The following is a 25,114-nucleotide window of genomic DNA, read 5'->3' as shown; positions in this document are numbered from 1 at the left end:
ACTATATCACGGGTTGGTTTGATTACTGAAATGTAATATATTATGATTAGTTACTTTCATGTCAAAACCAAGTAAACTACAAATATGAACACAACAATAATGATAATACCCTATAATATATGACACACATACATATATTGAGGCTCTCCTTCGGTACCAATATACCAATATTTATTTTAATTTATATGAAGGGCAAGGGGGGAAAACTAGGAATGTCCGTGTGTATGCCTCAACGGGTGCTTTGTCCTATTTGTTGGTGACTCTTAGTACTATTTGACTGTATATGCCATTCATGCGTAGATGTAGAAATGTGCATTACTAACCCTATTCATTTTGTACGTGTTTCAATATTATAACGCCGTTTTCTCGAAAATCCAGTTTTGTGACATTCTTTTTTTCCCCCTTACCCTTCATACATTTTTTACTTGTAACAAATCTCTCAATTAATGTAATCTTAATTAACGCAAAAATTTTGTTCACTTGCAGCTATTTAACTAACTGAGCAATTACTTTTCTTACCTTTCTCGATCACTGATTAGTTCCACAGTAAGACATTTAACCGACAAGTACTTACTACTATGCAAAGGTCGTTATCAAAACAAAAATTGGTGGAATTTCGTCTTTCGGAATTGGCACTTTTCACACTAGGTTGGTACCATACTTTAATAACAAAAGCCGAACGGCGACGTCAGCGCGCGCGCAAGTAAATATTCACGCGTTCGATGCTAGTAGAGTCCGGTTCAGCCTGATAGGATGCAGTTCAGTGGTCATCCACTGGCTGGAGAGATGGGTCATGGTCGGCAAAATTATGCATGTGATAGTCATCGTGCCCCAAAATGGTCCAATGACTATAGTTTATAAAGTTCCATAAACAAAGACTCCCTAAGGAGCCTGAGAAACAGAACTTCCACAAGGTGATCAAACAAAGAGCGTTTTGTTTCTATATGCGCAAATTTTAAGTTATCAACTGTCCTGGGGTCTGGAAGTCTGGCATGTAGAGATCCACAGCGAAAAACTGTAGTAAATGTTCTGTCCACTACATAAATGCAATTTAGGAATATGACTTATAGAAAATTAATAGGCTTTCTTATTTTAAAAAAATTGGGCATAACAATCTGTCTCGCCCCCGTAGGTTATTCCAAAAGAATCCTTCCTTATCGTCTGCTTTCGTACTTACTGTAATGTGGCCCGGACGATGCTGAATCGGTCACTTCTTATCTTTTATATAATAGCTTATTGTCGACGGACACATACCACACATCCAGAATTTCTTTATTGGGATTGATCTGAACTAAAAATTTGCAATTCTATCAGAAGGTGTACCGGACTGTTTGAATAAAATGTATTCTACTATGTAACTTATTAGTAATAAATTAGAAGCAACATAGCATTACGCCACGAATGATTATGGTTGACTAAACAGCTAAAAATTCGGTAATGTGTGGAACGCATGATTCCAATCACCGTTATTTACTAGCTTGTTAGAGCGAAGTTCATTACCTCTTAATTCCGGGTCCCCACCAGCAAGCGAAGCTGTAAAAACAAAGGATTCAAGTATTATAAGAATTTCAAATTAAATCTGATCATCTTTTCTCCGGGCATCTTCCGTGGAGGTTTTACCTGTCCTTTCCCTGTAGGACACTGGCGTGAGGAAAAGAATAAATGTACACCCTTAGACATTCAGTTGATTTTTCCGGTACTACGAGGAAGTTCAATAAGTAAAAAAATAAATAAATAAATAAATAAATAAAAATAAAATAAAACCTTCAAAATTCTTTATTGTGTTTCAACATAGTCTCCTTCCGGCTTTACACAGTTAGTCTATCAATGTTTCACTTTCTTTATCCTCTCAGAAAAATAAATAAGATTCAAAGTCTTAACAATATGCATTTACAAGAGCGATGAAGTTATGTTTGATGAAAATCTCTTTCCGATGAACCAGGCTTTGAGGTTTGGGATTGAAAATTAATCGAAAGGTGCCTAATCAGGATTCAAATCTTGATTCGTGCAATTTTGCCATGGCGAAATATGTATTTAAATTTGCGCGTCGTCTAACTTAAAACTTACCTTTGCATGCTAATCTGGGCCTTTCTTTCCCCTCTCATCGGCCAAGTGTGTCAGGTTTGGTTTCGTTTGGTGTGTGTGGCTTTTACGGTTCAAATCTCACTTTGCGCTGTAGATTCCTTTCTTTATAACCGCGCTGTTGTATATAAAGACATTAAGCTCAAAAACAAACAACTTTAATTACATTCAAATGGAAGGTGAAACCAGAATGTGGACACTAGATGACAGTTGGAACTTTTGTTACTTTTTGTTTACTTGTTAGTACTCTTCGTATTCACACATTCTTGCTGCAAGAATACTAAATCTTAAAGATCGAACTTCAATACAAACAAATATCTACAAAAACATTCAACATCCCTTGTGTTGTGGATTTTGGAATAGGTTTATTTTTAACGTAACTACCTTTGTTTTCAGCATGATTTGCGCTTTCAAAGTAAATACATATTATATTTGTATTATATTATGTATCGTTACAAATCTATATATATAAAAGAGAACGCACAAATCCTTTGTTCCCTCATCACGCTAATACGGCTGAACCAATTTCTTTCATTTTTGGGGGGTTATTAGGATTTGGATCCTAGATGGTTTTTATCATATCACTTTAATTTTTAATTACCAGTGTCTTGAGATAATTGACCATTCAAGTGTCCATAACGTACAAATCCTTTGTTAGTTCATCATAGGTAAAAATAAACGTATTTATATGCAACCCGCATGACCGTGTCACTCGGCGGGTTAACATAAATGACAGGCGATATAATGTTAACATTTACTGCAATCTACTATGGTTTTTATCATATCACTTGAAAGCGAAAAAGTAAAAATTATCTAAGTAACAAAGTTTATTGCGTTCCGGGGTGACCGCAGCGAAGCGGGGCGGGTTAACATAAATGACAGGCGATATAATGTTAACATTTACTGCAATCTTCTATGGTTTTTATCATATCACTTGAAAGCGAAAAAGTAAAAATTATCTAAGTAACAACGTTTATTGCGTTCCGGGGTGACCGCAGCGAAGCGGGGTGAACGCTGCTAGTACTATTAAAAATTAAAAAAAAAGTAAACTTACAACAGATATTGGGGTTCAGAACCTGACCTCCCTCTTGGTAACCGAACATCTTTAGCACTACGCTATACTTGACTCAAATTGCAAATACAAGTGTTACAATGCAACTAATATACAGAAACACGAAAAGAAGAATCCACACAGCTGAAGTTTATGCAACAACAGTGACACTTACAGTGTAACCTGCTACTCTAGAGACTACAACTCATCATAATTGTAATGCTAATAGAGAAAGATAACATGTAAATCAATGCACAAATGGGAGCATGGGCAGTCCAGCACTTTTATATCTTACCTTTCAATACCTACTGAGTTAAGGCTTTGCTTTGTCGCTAGGCTTTGCTTTGTGGCTCTGGACTTAAACGTCGAAAATACCGAGTTCATCCTCAACAGCATTTTCAATTTTTCTGTGATGTAGCTAAGGTACTAAAACGAAATGTCTGGGTGGAATAAAAGATATCACTAATGCTGGTGTAATGTCTTTTGCTTGAGGAGGAAACATCTACAAAAATAGTAGATATGCAAATTGAGTTTCAGTTTAACTTTCTAGGAGTTTATTAGGTCTTATTAACATATTTACGATTAACTTTCTTGCTTTTATGTATAACAGTGAATGTCTGGTAGTATTTCCTCAACTACAGTGAAAATTTCCTCAATACGTATGCACGTACGCAAGAGTATTTGATGAGGGATGAATGTAGATAAGAAAACAGACATATTTTCATAGTTTTAGATTTCTAGTGGAAGGCGGGGGAGGTAGAGAACGATAAAGACCAATACTAGAATGTCATTGACATTCTCCTCGCTAGGAAATTAGAGATTTATGAATCTGCAGGAACGGGAGAGAAAGAGAGAAAGTGCGCGCGTTATGGATGGCAATGGAAAGATGTGTTATGCCGTTATACAGCATTTAATATAGACCTAATTATTTCAACTGGGAGTATGTGCTACTATTCAACAATTGAACGAATTATGTACAATAATTATTATTTTTTCCAGGATAGTCAACTTTCTTTTGACAGGTTTCATAACTAATAATTTTTGTTTTGCTAATCCAGAAAGAATTATTAATTTCAGCCTGTATGTTAAATAATTAACCAGAGTCATAATATTGCCTGGCTGTATAATGAACAGGTTAAAGTGAAGCCCATTCAAATACATTATATTGATTAACTTCTCAAGGACTTATGTTCGTCACCGCATACACTTCTTAAAACATAAATGGCTCTCCCATCAAAAGAGTCAATTGTCATATAGATCGCCTTGTTAATTTTGACACAAAACTACTTTTTATAGAACATTTAAGCACAGAAACTACTATCCATTTCATAAAGATAGGCCCCTGACTTCGCGGTGCTGCCGTGACGTCCAGTCAAAACTTATATTACATTGTCGTACCTCGTTGGAATTGCTGGAATGTTGTCTTTTTAATACTTAAGACATAAAAATTTTCTTTGTACTATGTAGTGAGAAAAAAATAAAAATTAATGAAAAAGTGCGTATTTTTTCGTACTTTTTTGGTAGATCAATGTTTATAGAGCTATATCTCAGAAAAGAGATCACGTGAAATAATTTCCTGTGTACAATATGTAGATGCATCCATTAGCTGTAAGTTGTGAAAAGTTCAATTTTCATCACTTGATATTTTTTGTGTAATTAAAACAAATGTGCGAAGCTCTGATCTCCTTTATCATGGTAGGTAGAGAAACGTACAAAATACTGTTCGAAAATTTGGAAGTCTAGTGTTCCAAATATTTGGAACTATTAACAAAAAAGGGTTTGGTTGGTAGAGTATTTATTTTTTAAAAAAATATGTTTACTTCAACATGTTCTCTGCGTTAAGCGGTGAGCCATGTTGCAACCCAATCTTTAAATTCCCCGCGCTTATATGAAGAAACAGCATACAGTAAATGGAAGTGCGGCAACGCTGTCGTGCAGTGTTGTCGCGTTCAGGAAGCTTGTAGCGCGAAGCCTACTTCATAAGAATGTAATAGGAAAAAGTATTTATTATAACCTTTCACAACATCATAAAAACATTAATGCATGTACACTCATGTCTAAAATTATTGTCGCATGTCTATAAATATGTTATTGTAGGAATATAATTTGATAACGAATTCGCCTGGTATTTCTTATAATGTTAGTATGTGTATAATCGGCAAAGACATGTAGGCTATGTGGAAAATTTCATGTCAAAAGAGCAGTAAATAAGAACAATAAAACGAAACTAAAATTTTCTTATCCATTTAGCAACATTTTGTTTTACTCATGCTAATTTTCGTATTCTTTTCCTATGAAATTTACCACAAATATACATTTCCCGACTCTACATATAGTATCAGTATTAAAAGTACCCTGCAAAATCATTATCAAATTATATTCTTACAAGAAGACAGTTATAGATATGCGACAATAATTTTGGACATGAGTGTACACATCTCAATGTAATCGAAATAAAACGTTGAAGTAACACATCCAAAAACTCATCTCTTAATCTATTTACTTCATTCACTTTCGTCATGACTTTGTTGACTCATCGCTGCTCCTGCTATCTTCCCTAATATTCATAAACAATTGCTCCATTTCTACTTCAAGATCTATCAGTATACACACTCTCCAGCTTACGAACATGTTAAAGGTTAAAAAGAAATGTGCCTTGGCAATTACGTGTTCACCCAAGTTCTGCGATCAATTCCCTTGCCGAATGTACAGTAACACAGAATGGGTCCTTTGTTTTCTTTCAACGAAAGAAAACAATGCAATGAGTAGGTGACGAGGGCTGTATTTGCGTCTCATCACGTCGCACTGATTAAGTCTTCAATACTTCCCTTCGGTTCGTAGGCGTCAAAAACTTACACACGCATTCATATCACATGGGTTCATTGCAATGAGACGGACGAACGGGCATTTATATTTTCGTGAGTATATCTTGTGCTTTTTGATTTAAAAAAAAAAAAAAAAAGAAAAGTGGATATTCCTTCACGAGCGGCGGTATTACAAAAAGAAGAGGCAAAATGTTTAGCGATAATGAAATTGCAGAACTGATGAATGACTCTGACTCAGACGGTTATGAGTTAGTAATTAATAGTAAGGACATTGATTATTCTGTGGTCAGTGGCGTATCCGGGAGTGAACAAGATAGTAACTCTGTTTCAAGTAAACCTGAGGCTGCACCGAAAAAAAAAAAAACCGCGTCATTCCTATTCAAAGGCAGATTCTAATGTAGCTTGGAGCTCTTAGATCTGAAAACAGATTTTCTGTGAAGTGTAAACTCAATATTACATATCAACTAAGGTTGTATCATATAATAAACTTTGTGCGTGTTTTTGTTTCTGTGCAAGTGTATTTTGTACTGCGTGCAATAAGTGAAGAACTGACAAAAATCAACAAATTTTCGAGGACAATCACATGCAAATCCAAACAAGATAAGAGTTCGCTTTTCTAATTTTGAACACTTGGTACATTTACTGTATATCCTGTTAATTTCTAAGAAATTGGTTTAAAATCTGTGGAGACATTACATTTTTAAAATATCTCTAAAAAGTGAAGGACAGTGCGTAACAAGTTTAAATACCCGTCCGGCTGAGAGTGTATACGCGTCAGGAAAATGTGGCAACGTAGCACTCCGTATAAACTGCGATAGCGAAGGGCGCAAAGCAGAGAAAATCATAATGTCATATTTGTGATTGTTTATCTTTTAAAACAAGTCAAAACAGTTTGGTTGAAAAAGCTACTTTAAGATCTTTCTAAAAGTTTTTTTCAGATTGTTAATACACCGCCGCAATTCAGAGATAATGATGTCTCACTTTTTGCTAAATAACAAGAAAATTACTACGTGTTGAGTAATGAAATTTTCAGAACTTGCAGGTAATATATGCATCTACATATCTTGCACAGGCAATTATTTCATGTTAACTCCTTTCCGAGATATAGTCCTACAAACATTGATTTACCAAAAAAATACGAAAAAATACGCACTTTTTCATTAATTTCTATTTTTTTCTCATTATACAGTACAAAGAAAATTTGTATGTCTTAAGTATTGAAAAGACAACATTCCAACAATTCCAACGAGGTACGACAATGCAGTATAAGTTTTGACTGGACGTCACAGCAGCACCTCGAAGTCAGGGGCCTATCTTTATGAAATGGATAGTAAGCAATCAATGCGCATTCTAGGACTTCTATGCAGATTAACGGAAATATGGAACTTTTTTTAAGCAGTGCTTTTAAAGGCAATGTTTTATCCAGAGAGCTATCTACTAAATAAAGTTCTAAATTTCTTCCTTACAATAGTACATTGTGATGACCAAAAACTAACTTCTACCAACAGTACGTGGCACCGTCATAAAATCAGAGATCTTAAACATCTGTATAAAACACTTCCGAAACACTACTCTCAGAATTGTATTTCCGAGTTCAAAGTCACATACCTTCCATGTAGTTGGACTTAGAATTTCAGCAGTTTAACGTTGTCTCTTCTAGGGCTTTCTAAGTTATAGAGCGAAATATCACATACATCCATCGATTTATTTAATTCTGAAGCTGCATATAACTTCACTACGACGTTATTTTAATTGAGAAATTTTAGTCCGCTATTGTTAAATCGATGGATGTATGTTAAGTGTTAGTATGTTAAGTGTTGTTGTCAAACTTATGTATAGGACTTGACCATCTACCCTGAAGCTAAAAGAAAAGAGACTCCGCTAATATTTCAAGGGTATTCTACCATTAATACGTTATTGTCGTATTGATTTGTTAGATATTCCAGTGTCAACAGATATTCAGATATATCTGAAGTATGCTTGTAAATATACAGTATGGCGCTAAATTCGTTGTGCAAAAGCAGAGGAGTGTGATTCCTGAGGGTAAAACAAACAAAAAAGTTCCAATAAACATAGGGCGAAAACCCCATCGTTTACCTGTTATAGGCTACCGAAAACATGAAAAAATGAATTTTAAAGGTTCATAGCTCCAAAACTATGGGACTTATTGTAGTCGGGTCAAGACTTCACTCAGGAACTAGTATGTGCCCTATCCAAAAATGCATGTTTCAGAATACTGGGGTGCTTCCACAATAATTTTTATAGAGGGAGTTTGACTACACCCTATGATATAAAGTACTCTCCAACTACCTCCATAAAAATTGTTGCGTAAGTACCTTAGGATTCTAAAACATGTATTTTCGGATAGAGCACATACTAGTTCCTGAGTGAAGCCTTGACCCGACTACAAAAATTTCGAAATTTGTTTTACTTTTTTTTTTTTTTTTTTTTTTTGCAATATACTCTTACGTTGATTTGACTTCGAACGACCGCCCACCCCAAACATTCAGTCTGGATCGCCCCTGGCTCAAGTTAAAACAAACAGTTTCAAAAGTTATTGAAGTTATTTGCAGAACATTTTAAGTAACAAGGAAAAAAATACATCCTCTATATTAATTTGCGAACAAACTAACCTCAGTATTGTACAAAGGATCAGGTGCTCTCTGTGGCAAAGAAAACGAATTAAAATTGGTTAATTCGACTCATTCCGAAGTTTTTGGCGAGAGGATATGTAGGATGCGTACTCATTATTTGCTGGTGACTGTCTCTAGTATTTTAAGTCTAAAAATATGCATAGGGACAAATCAAGGAAAGCTCGGGTCAAAAAATCATCGGAGGAAACAAATTATAGAGTACTCACAAGAAACACTAGAACTTTTGGTAGAATCTCACTGAATTGTTAATTGTGCTATGTTGTTCTTAAATTGATAATTTCCATTCATATATCACTATTCACAATACATCTGCATTACTGCAGGAGTGGTTCACTACAACTACATAACTTACGGCGTTCTTTATTAAGCGTAAAGAGATTAGGCAATGAACATCTAAACTACAACATTTAAAAACCGTTGGATACACTGCAGAGTAAAACTCTCCGCTACCCTGTCTCACCGCGCTTGCCAAAAAACTGATGTAAACACAACAGCAGCGCCATCCTGCCAAAACTGCACTGCTATCCTGGTCAGGTAATAGTATTAATTTGATAATCAATATGTATAGTTTTTTTTTTTTTTTTTTTTTTTTTACATGCGTGGCCACTGTACTTTTTCTTGAATAAGATAAAAACCAAAACTTCCACTTATTTACATTAATTTTACTCTTGTACTTTGTAATGGAAGTCTGTTTGCTGAAGCGTCTATGATCTTATATTATTGTTTAATTTGTAGGGAGAAAGAGGAGAATTTGGTCCCGCGGGAATAATTGGTTTACCAGGTATTTCTGGATCCTCCGGTCCACCAGGCGAACGTGGACCACCTGGATTACCTGGTATGTTTATTGTGCATTGAATTAAAGTGCATATTAAGTGTAGGTAACTCTAGTTCCTTTTAGTGTATGTTTTGTGTTCTCTCATGGTCTTATTCTCAGGTTGTGAAGGGAGTGAAACAACGTAGAAGCTTTTTATAAGGATCACACGATTTAAGAAACTTGAACAAGTGAGATTATGAATCAAAAGAAAAAAGATTTTATAATAATCAACAATTACAAATATGTTCACTATCCAATTTAACACACTTCTGCACGAAAGTGTACCATGTACAGTGGAAAATGTCTTGTAAGCCGGAAAGATCACTTCACTTGGTGCGTGGGCTGAAAATAGTAAGATACAAGACGGGAAATATTTCCCATAGAAATTAGCAGTTTATATTATTAGGTGAATTTAATTCTCCTTCACAGGTAGTATTATTGGGGATTACATGAAGTGCAAACGGGGAAAGAAATGGGGAAAGAAGTATTTGGGAGAAAGAGAAAGTGTATTTAGTGGATCCTTAAGTAAATAATTGAAGAAAGGAATCATAAAACGTTTCGTGTGGAGATTGTACTCTATGAGGCAGAAACATGGATATTACACAAAAGCGATATAAAAAAAGAATGAAATGAAATATTTAAGTTTTATGTCTTACGGTTATGCCGGTTAGGCTAAAGGAGACGGTGATGATGAGAAATTAATGAAGTGGTGGAAGGAGGAAGGTGGGACGAAATGGGAGAACCCCGAGAAAACCCACGATCACGGTGTTTGTCCACCACAGTCCACACGGCGCGAGCTGACGTCGAACCAGGGTCCCAAGGATCGGAGGTGAACGTTCTACCACTGAGCCACTGCGCCCCCGATATGAAAATAGCGTAGAATCTTTCGAAATATGAGTGTAGTGAAGAATGAAGACATCTAGTTCGAGCGGAAAACGAATGAGAAAGCGTTAGAAATGGTGAGGGAGAAAAGACCAATTTTAGATAATTGAAAAGCAGGGGAAAACTGGTTGTGATTTTGCCTGAGAAAGAACTGTATCGTAGAGGAAATTATCAATGAAGCAGAAACAAGAAATTTGACTAAATTCAAGAACACCTAATTTGTTCGTTATGAGTTGAAACTAAGTCTCCGTCACAGGTAGTATTGTTAGAGATTATGTGAAATGCAAACGCTAGTTAGAATAGGAAATGAGGAAAGAAGTATTTAGGAGAAAGAAAAGTCTATTTTGTGGATCCCTGAATAAATAGTTGAGAAAAAGGGTCATAAAATGCTTCGTGAGGAGTATTGTATTGTATGGGGCAGAAACATGGAAAGATGGACACTTATAACAAACAAATTAAGCGTTCTTTTACTTATTTAAGTTTCTTGTATATATATCTATCTATCTATATATCTATCTATATCAATATATATGGGTGTATATGGATCCAGAATTTTATCACAAGGGGCATAAATACATCCGTGTGTCATTTTGCTTGCATGGTGTAGTATAATTAAGTTAATGTAGGTTATTTTTTATGTGTAAATTTAGACTTCAAGGAAGGAGAGGAAGGAGTTTCGTTTCTCTCTTAGATTCTCGTGTGCATGTTGTATTGTATTTTGTGCACATTCCAATTGGTATATGTCAAAAAACGTTAATAGGTATAGTACATAGCATGTATAGATATAGTTAATTAATTATTATATATGAAAGTAATTTACGTGAATATCATTAAGTAACAGATAATAATTACTATGCTTATAGTTAAACCATTGTTTATATTCTTCATTAAGAAATTCAATGACAGAATAAAATCCATGATTTAAGAAGCTGCAAGACTGAGTACAATTAGTTTGTATTAAGAGTTTCGAAAACTTATAACATGGACCATAAACACCTTTACTATATATTTTGGGTCTACTAAGTTTTTTTAAAGGTCAACTTGTAATTTATTATATTAATAATCGAAAAATCAGTAAGAAAATAAATGAAAAAAAAAGAGACGCCAGATCATTTTAATAAGTTTGAAATGGAAATTAAACTTTGGCTCTTCTTGTAAAATACAGATAAATCGATTTCGAAACGCAACATTGTGAAAATTTTACTCAAATTACAATACAATACATTATCATAGTTATTCTGCCCCGGGTGGCTTATTAATACCGCACTTACGTCTGGTGCGAGGTCGCTGGTTGAATCCTAGCTCATGTCAAATGGGCTTAGTAGTGAACGAGCACCATTTATTTTGGGGGATTTTTCCGTTTGCCCCAACTTTCTTCGCTCCACTATTTTTGTTATTGTTTCAAGTCGGATCTATCTTTACTATATGTTTTCATTCAACTGACTGGCTTACTCATTCCAGTTAATTGTAATGGTGATACGTGGACGGTAATGGGTAATGTAGTTACGTGTTAGTCAGGGAAGGAGGAACGAATGTTAGTTCTAGAGGGGATTATTTTTTCTGTTATCAGATACGCTTATTAAACTAGATGGGATAAGTATGTACAGATACAAATGGGTTTTGTTGTGGAATCTGGATCGAAAATGATCATAAAATTGGAAAACTTGAGAAAAGACAAAGAATATTGAATGAAGGTAAGTAGAGGGTAACTGTAGGTTCTGCAATATCCCTCTCCCTTCAACCCTGACTGCCTATAACTTCTGGACCCGCCACTAGCCAATATTATTTAGCCAAGTACTTTAGGAAAGTTATACAGCATCGATATTACCCAATACGCCACTAATACATAACTGAACAGAGGGAATGAAAATAGTGAAAGTAATTCCATTTACTACAGGTTTTGTTCCATTGAAATCGGTTAACAGATAGCTGTGCAATGAGGAGATGAAGTTTTAGGCTTTATATGAGTATTGAAGGCGCACTAGGTAATGCAAACTCACACAGTCAACTGCTCTCATCTGACTCATATATGGATTCAATTCGTTGTTACATACATACATATATACATACTCTTGAATTCTTTCTCAAGACGAAGAGAAAAAATAACACGTAACTTGCATTACATTCATTCAGTCTCAAGGCAAAGAAAAAAGTATGTTAGGTGAATTGCTTCTTGTATAATACCAGTCAACATATGTTCTTTCTTTCTTTCTCAGCAGCAGAGAACTAGTTTTTGGACTTTCAACCAAATCTATCTCTAACACCTCTCTTCCTATCTCAGTTTTACAACTCAGCTTTAATTCAGAAAGAATTATAACCCCGCCATAAGTTTTGTCTCAGTTTCTGTCTTTATATTTTTAAACGTCCGTTGAATGTTGTTTCACGATGATCGGTCATGCAAATTACTGAATGAACAAGTTTAGCTATGTTAATGAATTTTCCACACTAGCATCAGGCGAGGAACTGGTTTTAGAAACTTCTACCAGATGTCACCTAAAGTCAATGAGTTATAGTTGAAAGAAAGATCTTTACCGCTAGATGGTTCTGGTTGTAGGCAGGGTTAGAAATTCATATAATCGTAATTATCGTATTCCCAGTTTCCATTTTAACATAACTTTTTATATATATATATATTCATATTCTCGAGCTGGTTTTAAGCAGGGTTGAAAAAAACATGTTTTTTGTTTAAAACGTTTTAAACGTTTAAAACAAAGTATTTTGTTTTAAACAAAAAAACATGTTTAAAATGTTTATTTTGTTTAAAACAATAATCTAGATACGCATATATATTAAATTTTTAAACTCTTTGGTATTGCTTGCCATCTATATTCAACCGGTAGATCAAATTTCGGGAACTTCCCTAATCTCGATCCGACCAAATGTTCACTTCCGGAAAAAGAAATCGGGATTTTCCCGACCTCCGTTCACGGAATATGTAGTTTAGTTTCTTTGTATTACGTTTTACTGGTCGTCTACATTCTTAATCTTTAAACGCCCATTGACGCAACTGCTGTGTCAGGGCTTTAAACCTCAATGGCTCAGTCTTAAACCTCAAATTAAGGCTGGAAGATGGCTTTGGTACCAATTTATTCCTGAAAGATGCAGCTTTGCTGGTGTGCATTTTATGTATATGAGAGGAGGGTAAATATCGTGTTTTTTGTTTTTTTTTTTCAACAGTTTTTTGGGGGACCATTCCCCCTCTTGGGGAATAGATTCATAAAAATTGTTACGTGAAGCAATGAAGTAGGCCACTACATGGTAATATCGTGTATTTGTACTTCTTGCTTATATGGGGGAGAAGGAAGGGTGCAAAGTTAACCATTTTTTGGAGTTTAAGTTTTTTGACGTAAATTACATTTATTTTTACAACAAACATCAATAGCTCAGTCCTTAATTAAGCTAGAAAGATGATTTAGTACCAAAGTATTTTTGAGGGATGAAGCTTTCCGTCAGTTGCATTTTATGTATATAGGGGGTATGTATGTACGGCCAAGAGAGGGAGGATGAAGTTCGTTTTTTAATTTTTTATCAAATTTTTTTCATCAGGTTTTGGCGGGTATTCCTCCCCCATTTGTGGTACATCCATAAAAATTGGTATGTGAAGCAATGAGGTAGTCCCCTACGTTATAGTAGCCTGTATGTGTACTTGTTGTTAATAGAGGAAGAGGGGGTCAAATTTGGTTACTTTACATTTATTTTCGGGACGGTCCCATATAACACAAGATATATTTCACTTAAATAGTCTAGAAGCATAATTGTTGTTCGTATACATGATGTGTGCAGCAAATATGATTTGCATATGGACGTGGTACTAGTGGGGGAGGGGAGAGAATGTCTAATTCAATGAATGTTTTCTACGCATAATTTTTTAAAAATATTTCCTACATAAAACGAATTCATTACGCAATGGCAGCAATACCATTTCTTACATTATTGTCACAAGTATGCGGCCTCCTCATTCATCATTTTGTCAGCGTAGGGTGGCTGCAAGGGTTGCCAGGGCCCCGCAAAGTCAATATTTTCATATTTTTTAATGATTTTTTATGTCTTTTCTTTTTCTACGAATACGGCGGGAATTTCACGAATATTACCTCATTGGAATTTCTGGTCTATAAGCTTTCCAATGGTGTATAACTCATGACTGTGATAATTACGGAGGTCACCAGAGCCCCGAACGTGAGAGTCTACCATTTTGTTAAAATCCCTGGCGGGCGTCTAGAGTTAATTGTGTTGTTATGCCGTAGACATTAATCATTATTAGCTACCCATGTTGCAGATAGAGATGTATCTTGAAAACTCTTTAGTTAAAATATGTCATTTGCTCCTTGTAGGCAAGTCACTGCTCTTTTCTATGAGTTGTATTGTATTTGTCAGAGCATTTCTCCTAGCTTATGATGTGAGAACTCTTCATTATTATGGAAATGATAGTGATCAAAAAATACCCAAGTTTTGAATTTGTGAATTTGGATTTTACAATAGTGTATAGTGTGTTTAACCTCCGTTATTCTTGGAAATTAAGAAATGTTGAAATACTTCATCTGAATTTCTGTTGGTTTAGTTATACTCACATTGATGTGCAGAATTTCGTTCAGTAATTGCTGTTATAATAAGAATATAACTGCTTGTAATTTACTCCATGCACAAATCCTGCGGAGGATGGGTTGTTTGTTAGAAAATTAAATTAACTTACTCAATCTGATATTTTAGTTGTTTTAAACATGTTTAACCACCATCGAAAAAAAACACGTAAAAACATTTTGTTTAAAACGTTTAAAACAAACTGAATAAAACAACAGCCCTCGTTTTAAACATGTTTTAAACACTTGTTTTAAACATTTTGTTTTAAACATATCAGCCCTGGTTTTAAGGAGTGGATTTATTTTAAATATACACGAGGGTAGGTTAATAAGTAAATTTTGATATAATTCTTAAAAACTAGAATACTAACAGCATCGAGCTTCATCTATATAGGGTAAGTGTGCCTAAAGTCAGCCGTCTCCAGTAGTCAGCCATTTTTGAGTAACAAGGAATTAAATAAGCATGCGGTAACCTGTTACCAAACAAATAGTCAACTAAAACCTAAATCAGATCTCCAGTAGTCAACCTCATTTGTTCTGGCCTGGTGTGACTTCTCGTAGCAGAAAAGAAAAAAAAAATGATTATTTGAGGCCTGCTGATGCAAGTGAGGATAGTGAACGTTTTGTTAATAAAAAAAATAAGGAAGAAGCTTTACTTTAAAGTTAAATTAAAACTATATTATTGTAAAAAGGTACGAGTTATTGCTTTCTTCGAAGCATGAATAGATCTAGTTTTTTAAAAAATTCGTGGTTTTTGATACAAAACAAGATATTGCGTAGAAATAATGGGGCTGACTACAGGTTGCATTTTTGATAACGTTTTCCGGTAGTCAGCCATTAGGGGCTGACTACTGGAAATGACCCTTGACTTCATTTTCCAGTGGTCATCCCCCATTACTTTCGACGGACGACTACTGGATACATATACTCCAGTAGTCAGCTACCTATCATTCATTCAATTTAACTGCACATTTCGACAACTGTGACACTTAACTAATGCGTAGAAGACTTTCCTAACGATTTAATGAAAAAAGTAGCTATTATAAAGTCACTAATTGCATCATGCAAGCATAATACAGCTATAATACCAGCCATTTCAATTCTTATATTTTCCTGGAACTGAATGAAAAAAATATTAAGAATTTATGGCTGGTCTGAATTCTCAGTCTAAAATTTAAAAGACAGGTAATGAGTATTTTTTACCTTGATCATAGGCCTAGGTTAGTCTTTTAATCTAAGGTAACTGCGAGGAAATAAGGGATATCAATATCTAATTGATTTAATAATTTTAATTACTCCGCACATTGTCGCATTTTTGCACGTTTTTAATTCCAAGGTTGCAACTGTTCTTTAACTATTATTATTATTATTATTATTATTATTATTATTATTATTATTATTATTATTATTATTATCTGTTCCGTTCTTAGAGTTGCCTGATTGCCGAAACAATACAGAATAATCATAAATATTTACATTCTAACTCATGCTTCTCATTCAGTACCTCATAGCCTAGCTACACTTTTTCATAGTAACCCACTTGCTTTCTATCAAAACCTAATTAAAAACGTGGTTTATCTTTTTATAAGTAAATTTACGCACAGATGCGTGTTAGCCTATCTTAAAGAGAGACAATGGAAACCAAAGAGTCATAGAGTCACTTCAAGCATTTTAACCAAAGAGTACTATCTGGCAGCTTTGAAAGTTATTGAATACTTGAAATCGAATCTTCATGAAAAAGCAAATAATGTTGAAAATCTTCTTCAAGAAATTAAAAGGACTGCTGACCGCGAGGAAAATATGTCTAACAGTTTAAGAACGTGTGAGTCAGCGTTTCTTTCAACCAGTCCAAAGACATCTTCTACTGGAGTAGATTCAGTGTCGGATGATTTTGCAACCAGGTGCGTTGAGGATACTGTATAAAAAGATACTGTTTAATACATTAATGAACACAGATAGGACTATTCTTCTGTCCAAAGAGGATCAATCTGCTACATCAGTACTTGCTAGTGAGATGTTCGATAATCTTAGTCCTAGAACGTACCAGATTTCCGCAATTGGACTTCTAGAGCCTACAAATACATCTGCGATATCAGAAATAGATGTTACGTCTGACTCAAACCAGGAAACCAACACATCCGTTGTGGCATCTTATGCTGAAACGACGCAAGGTGAAAGGTCTGCTTCGGTTTCTACAATCGGTAGTGTCATAAATAACTTCATATGATCTCAGAAGAAATTCAGAGAACCTTCGTCAAACATTTCCATATAATCTGCCTTTGATCAGTATCTTTTCTGGCCAGCTCCAATCAAAAGCAGAACTATCAAAAATGTGCCCAGAGGAAAGTTCCAAGTGCGATATCCTACCAAGAATGGAGAAATTATCAGATGTTAAAGAATGAAAAGAAAAGAAAACTAGAAGAGGAACATATAAAACGAAAAAGGGAGAGAATAAGAAAGAAAGGAAAATATGCAAAAAATCAAACAGAAAGAAAAGACTGTCAAGCCAAGTAGCACTAGTAGTTCGGAAAACGAGATGCAACAAGTTGTTGAAAGCCGTGTTAAGTGTAAGGCCTAAGAAGAATTCATAAGTGACGTTGAGGGCGTAACACGTAAATATATGGGGTGTGATTTTTGTGATCACTGTTGCCACTTGAAATGCACGTGCCTCAGTGAGTTATCGTACGGAGAAGCTACTAAATAACTGTTTGTGTGTCCTGAATGTGCTTAATGAACTTCATATTAAAGGATTAATGTCATAGCTAAGTATAAATATCAATGTAAATATAAATAGGACTATATATTAATTTTAAATAGACCAGTCTAGGCCAAGGCACATTTTCTTATGGTAAGTACAAGAAGTCTTTTTTCTCTATATCGCAGTACATTTTCCACGTAGTTTTTCTCTGTAGGAAGTCTGAGTGCAATATAATTGTCCCTTAATTTATAACTGGGGAATTAGTCTTAAATTCCATTTAAAAAGTCGATTCTATAGTGTGGCTGAGTACTGGTTAAAGTAATGGCTGACCTTTGGTTTTCATAGGCTGACTACTGTTTTTTTTAGAGTTTCTGGTATTTTCTTTTACCTGTGTAATTATTTATAAAAGATTTCCTATGTGAGCTACACAAACGTAAAATTTAAACTCTGCTCTTTGTAATGGCATATGCAGTAAAAGTTATTAGTAAAAAATGATTTTTTTTATACTTTAACAAAGTTGAAAATCTCCTTAAATGGCCGACTACTGGCACATTTACCCTACGAGAGTAGTTTTTGTGATGACCATAAAAACTTGCTTCCTAAATTCTATGTATGTATTATAAGTTTACATGATTACAAGTTTGGATACTGATAATGAAATCTCCTGTTTCTCATTCTCTATGGGAAACAGTGACTTCTTAAACTCAGCCCATTGTCCATAGTTTAAAGAAAATAGACAGACATTCACCTCAAACACGATTTCAGTATGGTTCTGAACGTTCTTGATGATTACGTTGAATGTGTTAATGTTTCATCTGACAACTTCATAATATACTTCTGAATAATATTTTGTATAAGACGTTCGTTATCTTCCTTAACAGCCTTTTTAAATAAATGATCTAACATACCAATAGCAATACAAAAATTGATCAAATCACGAGTAACTCTTTCGTTATCATCTAAATTGTCATATTCATCTGGGTTATAATAAATATCCTCCATATCATACTCCACATTCATTAAAAATCATCATCTTCATCATCTAAGTAGTAACACATGATTGAATACAGGTGTTAGAGATAATACTTGTTTACCAAGTGACATGTTCGGTTACGATTTCATGTAAAAAATTATACTTAATTTAATTTTAAAGATTTTCTATATAATAAATAATGGATATGGATTGCGATTTAATACATGATCAACTTATACTTATTCACAAAAATCTTAAACTTCTAGCATCACTAATAGAAAGACAAGTACTATTAAAAGAAAAGGGGATGGTGATAAAAGAAATAGAGTTAAAGGAAAAAGAGAATGCGGAACTAGAATCAAATTGGAATAGTGATAAAGAAAACGAATCTCTACAGGGTCATGATGAGGTAGATTCTTAAGTATATAGTTTAGAATGTAATTATGGCTTTTATGTGATAATCTCAAAGAAGCCGCTCTATAATAAATGAGATGAGTACTGTTAAGAAAAAAAATGAAATCAGATCAAAATTTCCAAGGACAAAACAAAAGGATGAGTTTAAGTATTATAGTAGCGATGTAGCAAAAATGAAATCAGATCAAAATTTGCAAGGACAAAACAAGGAGATGAAGTCTTTAGTTAAACATACTGTATTAGAGTTAAGAAGTATATGTAAAGAGAAGGAGATAAGAGGTTATTCCAGACTGAGTAAAGCAGAACTTATTGCTCGTATTAATGGTAGCGATATAACAAGAATGAAATCAATTACAAATTTGCAAGGACATAAGAAGATGAAGTCTATAGTTAAACAGACTGTAGTAGAGTTAAGGAGTATATGTAAACAGAAAGGGATAAGAGGTTATTCCCGATTAAAGAAAGCAGAACTTATTGATCGTATTAATAGGTATGAAGATTAAGACAAACAAAACAGATTGAAGTTAGCCCAAATATTTCCATTTGAAGAAGACGTCTTTGAGGAACCAAAACTTAAAAGACTAGATAGAAAGGAAACTTTAAAACTTTTTCCATTTGAAGAAGAAGTAAGTGAAGAACCTAAACAAGCACGCATACGTATTAAAGTAGAAACAGAAGAAACAACATTAAAAAAGAGATTGCAGACCATTAAAGTGGATAACAACTGGATATAAGGACCCAACAAAATTTTTAGATGTAATTGGAAGAGTTGCTATGAACAAAATCAAAGAACTAAAGTTCCACCCTGTTAAAGTTAATCTTGTTTTCATTTGTGACTATATCAAAGAAAAAGAAGTACAAGAATTTAATTTTAAAACGTCAAATGAGAGAATATTCCAATCAACTGACTTAGATGAATACATATATATGACAAAGGAAACCTTCGTAGAGAAATGGAAGAATTTCAAGGTGGAGGATCAGGATGGACATTGCGCCAATTTAAACATTTAGAAATCAGATTAAACAAATATATACCATTAAGAGCTTCTTCCTATATTGAACTTCCTAAACCAATTAAAGATAAGAAATCAGTAATTAATGTTCAAAATAAAAACAATAAATATTTCTTATATTCTGTGGCAAGTTACTTAAAACCTATAGACCGTGTATCAAATCCTCAAAGACCTTGCAACTATATACAACTTGTTAAAGAATTAGAACATAAGTATTGTGATGGGATTGAACTCCCTGTACAAATATAACAGACAGTAAAGTTCGAAAAGAGAAGTACCATTTCAATTAACGTTTATAGCTATGATAGGAAATATAAAATATATCCACTTCAAATCAGGAAACTTAAGCAAGAAAGACGTGTTAATCTATTATACACAAAAGATGAAACAAATAATCATAATTATCAGATTACTTGACTTTTCAAGATTAATAAGAAGTCAAGTAACAAAACACGAAGAGAAGTTGTACTTCTGCGATAGGTGTTTAACAAAATATTTTAGAAATGTGGAGAAGTTACAATATGAGCCATATTGTAAAGAATATGAGGCAGTTAAAATAGAACTTCACAAACCGTATGACAATCAAATAGAATTTCAAAACTATAATCGATGTTTAAGAGTATCATTTGCAATATATGCTGATTTCGAATGTTTATAATGTAAAATTAAATAGAAGACAATTGTTCTAAAACAGTAAATACCAAAAGCATGTTCCAATGAGTTTCTGTTACTATATTAAGTACTCTAATGGAGATTATAAAAGCCCTGTTAATTATATTGGTGTAGATGCTACGAAAGTATTTGCTGAAGTATTACAACAAGAAGCAATAGAAAGAAAGAAGATATACAATCAAAAAGTTGGAATGGATATTCTAACTGAAGAGGAAGAAGAAATTATAACAGCTCGGATACTTATCATATATTTGAGAAATTTAAGTGATTTACCACCACCAGTTGTAAAGCAAATGAATACCTTCAAAAAGAAGATATTATTGTACAAAGATAAAGATGATATAAGTGAAAAAGTAGAAGAATGGAAATATGAGTTAAGAAGATGTTTGTATAAGAAAAATAAAAATACAGCAAAGGTAAGAGATTATGATTATTTATTTGGAAAGTTTAGAGGTGCAGCTCACAGCTATTGTAATTTGAGCTACAGCAATCATCATTTTATTCCAGTATTTATTCACAACTTAAGTAGTTACGATACTCATCTGTTAAAGAACTTGCTTACGATAGGAATGAGATAAAACCAATTGCAAATAACGAGAAGAAATATATTACATATTCGAAATACGTGAAGGTTGATGAAAAGAATGGGATCCATTTACGTTTTCTAGATTCATTTAGATTTATGTCAAAGAGTTTAGGAGAATTAGCGAATAACTTTACGAAAGAACAATATACAGAAACATCAAAATACTTTCCCAATGATCTATTAGATTTCGTAATCCAAAAAGATGTGTATCCCTATGATTATATTGACTCAATTGTAAGATAAGTAGAAACAGAACTACCACCAATAGAAGTGTTCTTTAGTAAGCTTGCCCAAACTCATATAAATGATCAAGAGTATGAACATGCGGGAAAGGTTTGGGAATTATTCGATATTAAAAACCTTGCAGATTATACCGAACTTTATAACAAGACTGATGTGTTAATATTAGCAGACGTGTTTGAAAACTTTAGAGATGTATGTATAACAGCTTATGGTTTAGATCCTGCTTGGTATTTCGCTGCTCCTGGCTTATTGTGGGATTCAATGTTAAGGATGAGTAAAATTAATGTAGCAATGTTAATGGATTATGATAAGATATTAATGATAGAGAAGGGTATAAGAGGTGGAATCTCGCAATGTAGTAAAAGATATGTAAAAGCAAACAACAAATATATGGAAAGTTATAACAGGAATGAATGTTCAAAGTATCTAGCATATTTGGTTGTAAATAATTTATACGGTTGGGCTATGAGTCAAAAAATGCCTTATAAAGACTTTAAATGGGTTAAACCTTACATAGATATAATGAATATTTCTGATGATTCTGAGATAGTTTATATATTAGAAGTTGATTTAGAATATACAAAGTATCTACATAATAAACACTCAGATCTACCATTAGCCCCAGAAAACATGTGCCCACCTGGATCGAAACAATCAGAATTATTAGCCACACTTTATAACAAAGAAAGATACGTTATTCACTATAGAAATTTAAAACTGTATGTCACTTGGAATGAGATTGAAAAAGGTTCATAAAGTATTAGAGTTCAAACAATCAGATTGGTTAGAGAAATATATAGATTTAGATACTAATATCAAAACGAAAGCTAAGAATTATTTCGAGAAGGACTTTTACAAATTAATGAATAATAGCGTATTCGGAAGAATGCAAAATATTAGAAAGAGACCGTGTATTATTTAAGAATGTGATCGGAGGGATACATCATTGCTTTCATAACTTGCGGTTTGCTATGGTCAGTGAGGCAGTGCTGGGTCTAGCAGTTATAGTCAGTCAGGGGAGAGGGGAGGGGAGATGTTGCAGAACTTTCACTCTCTACTCTTTTAAATACTAAAATGACAAAAGTAGTGGTGATAAAAAGAAAAGAAGTGAGCTGTAGCAATGACAAAAGTTAAAAGGGAAGAAATAAAATACGTTATACAGTTCGGTTAAATAGCCAGATATTACTGCTAGTGAAGACTAATGCAAATGGTAAATAAAGCAAGAATACGAATAACAAATAAGGATATGGAACGTTCCATCTGGTGTACACTGTACGAAGCAAGAAATGGGACATTATGTAAAAGCTAATATTAAAAATAAATAAATAAATAAAACAGTTACGGGCTCGCGAAATGTGTATGTGGAAAAGAGCTCAGAAAATTAGCTGGTTCGAATGGCAAATCAATGAGGATATGTCAGAGTTGGTAAGACAGCAAGAACCAGTGTTGAATGTAGATTTAAAAATAATAGATACTTGTCAGAATATTGTTTGAGAAAAAAGATCCTTAAGTACATGGTGGAAAATATAATGGGAGGACAAGACGAGAGAAAGAAAGCACAAATTTATTGATATGAACATGGAGAATTTCTAAGTGAAAATGAAACGTTTAGCTGAGCACTACTTTCGTCTACTGAAGTTTCATAATTTGCATGAAGTGACTTGCGAGAGATGTCAGAATACAGACATGTACAGGAATTTATTTCGGGAGAGGTCCCAGTTTTGGGACCCCAGTTTTAATATGGAAATAAATTATATTAAGATCTGTAAAATAACCTCTAAAATTAAATTAAATTTGCAGAAAAGTCTGGATTTCTGTGGGGCTCATACCTCCAGAACCCATTTCCAGCGTACGTCCCTGCAGAATACGCATGATAATACTCATTATTGTTATGCAAATTTTTCATAATTTTTATTAATATTATTAATTTTATTTTTATATGATTGTCACTAATTCCTGAAAACTCTGTTAAATATTAATTTTATTGTAATATCAAATTATCAATTGTAATATTAAATTATAAATTCGTGTTTTAATACCCGGCGCAAAAGCTGGCAATAAGTATTCAGCACCACGTGCGCGCAGGAAGCTGTCAGAAAGGACAAGTAGTATCAATTGCAGTATAGTATGCGTTGATTTAGAAAATACTTTTAACTACTTCAACTTGGTAATCTGATAGGAACTTGAGATGTGAGATGAAACGAGTGTATTTCCCTTTCTCCACGCACATTAATATGTTAGAACATTATTGGAGAAAATATGTACTTTGTGTCACAGTGTAGGAGGCTTGATGGAAGTAAAAAAGGAGGTATAGAAAAAAATTGACAGTATTTAACGGTATAATTCTAACATCAAGAAGAAGTCCCCTAAGGAAACTCCTATGTAGCAAGTGATCTACTCATGATGGAAAAATATTTTGATTAATTGAATTGGTGAATGGAGGTGCAAGCACTAAATAACGCATCATATTTAATGGCAAAAATAATTGTTGAATTCATAGAAGGACGATATTCTGTGGAATGACACAACAGGTTTCAAGCTATTATGTAATTTAGAACGAATTTACTGTGTAGAACCGCATAACATAATGTTCTTATTGAAATATTCATAAACTCTGATTTTGGCTAGTACTGTTCCTCCACTCACCGATTCTGTTGTAATGGTAAAGGTGGAAACTTGATCTTGATATGCCTTAATTCAAGTATCTTTCCATTTACTTCACGATTTTGATGTAAATTTAGTTGCAATTGTAAAGCATTGTCTGTTCTACTCGCCGCCTCTCAATGTTTACATGCCAGAGATGCCCATGTGTTATATATATTTTTAGTTCAATAAGGTCGATAGTCTAAATTGACGTAATTTAATATTTAAATATAGGAACACCCGGTACTGGTGCACTGCCTGGTGAACAAGGGCGACCAGGATTTCCAGGTAGAAATGGAAGACAGGGCAGACCAGGGCAGAAAGGAGCACCAGGAGATTATGGGCGCGATGGTCCCAAAGGAATTGCTGGACCCCAGCGATTTGGACTTCGTGGAATTAAAGGAATTCTTGGTGATGCAGGTATGTTCATAAATTAATTCTTTGAGAATTCCAAATGTACAGACGTATATACGTATAAAATTAGAGCGACTGTAGCTAAATTGTGAAATAAGAGGACAGTAATACAAAGATATTGTTTCCAAAATACAAAAAGAAATTTAAATTAATGATGAAAATTGGTTAAGTCCGAAATTTCACTCAATTTGCATCTTTTTTCTAAAAAAAACTGGAATTCCTTATTTCCCATACTAATAGTGTTTAACATATTTGGTATTCCAAGAATAATAGGATCTCGAAATCCAGGAATCTCATCTTCCAGTCCTGGCCATTAGTAACATGGATTAATCTCAATATTTGGTTTCCTGTATGAGATAAAGGTTCACAAAAGCAGATGCTTATATGCGAGTAAAGTACCTACCTACATCTATTTCGACAAATGGTTTAGCATAGGAAGTTTTCTCTCTTCTTTATTTTTATGATAGAGTCATAAAAGTAGATGAATATTGTTAAAGTAGACGAGTACAAAAGATTAGAAATAATGTAAGTAAAAGGCTAATATTCACCGCACGAAACAAACCACATCACTAG

At 33.8% G+C, this 25,114-nt stretch overlaps 1 protein-coding gene across 1 annotated transcript in view; it reads left to right on the top strand.

The window, feature by feature from the left end:
* Positions 1–25,114, top strand: part of LOC145693355 (uncharacterized) — a 1,690,974-nt gene that overhangs the window by 1,466,440 nt on the left and 199,420 nt on the right. The window contains exons 25-26 of the mRNA XM_081769282.1: positions 9,348–9,447; positions 24,362–24,547. Coding sequence (XP_081625408.1) covers positions 9,348–9,447; positions 24,362–24,547 — 286 coding nt within the window. The remainder of the gene's footprint in view (positions 1–9,347; positions 9,448–24,361; positions 24,548–25,114) is intronic.

Source organism: Thermobia domestica, chromosome 8 (assembly GCF_964235325.1).
Source record: "Thermobia domestica chromosome 8, izTheDome1.hap1.1, whole genome shotgun sequence".
Lineage (NCBI taxonomy): Eukaryota > Metazoa > Arthropoda > Insecta > Zygentoma > Lepismatidae > Thermobia > Thermobia domestica.
The sequence above is the reverse complement of the archived record's forward strand: the minus strand, read 5'-3'. Positions and strand labels throughout refer to the sequence as shown.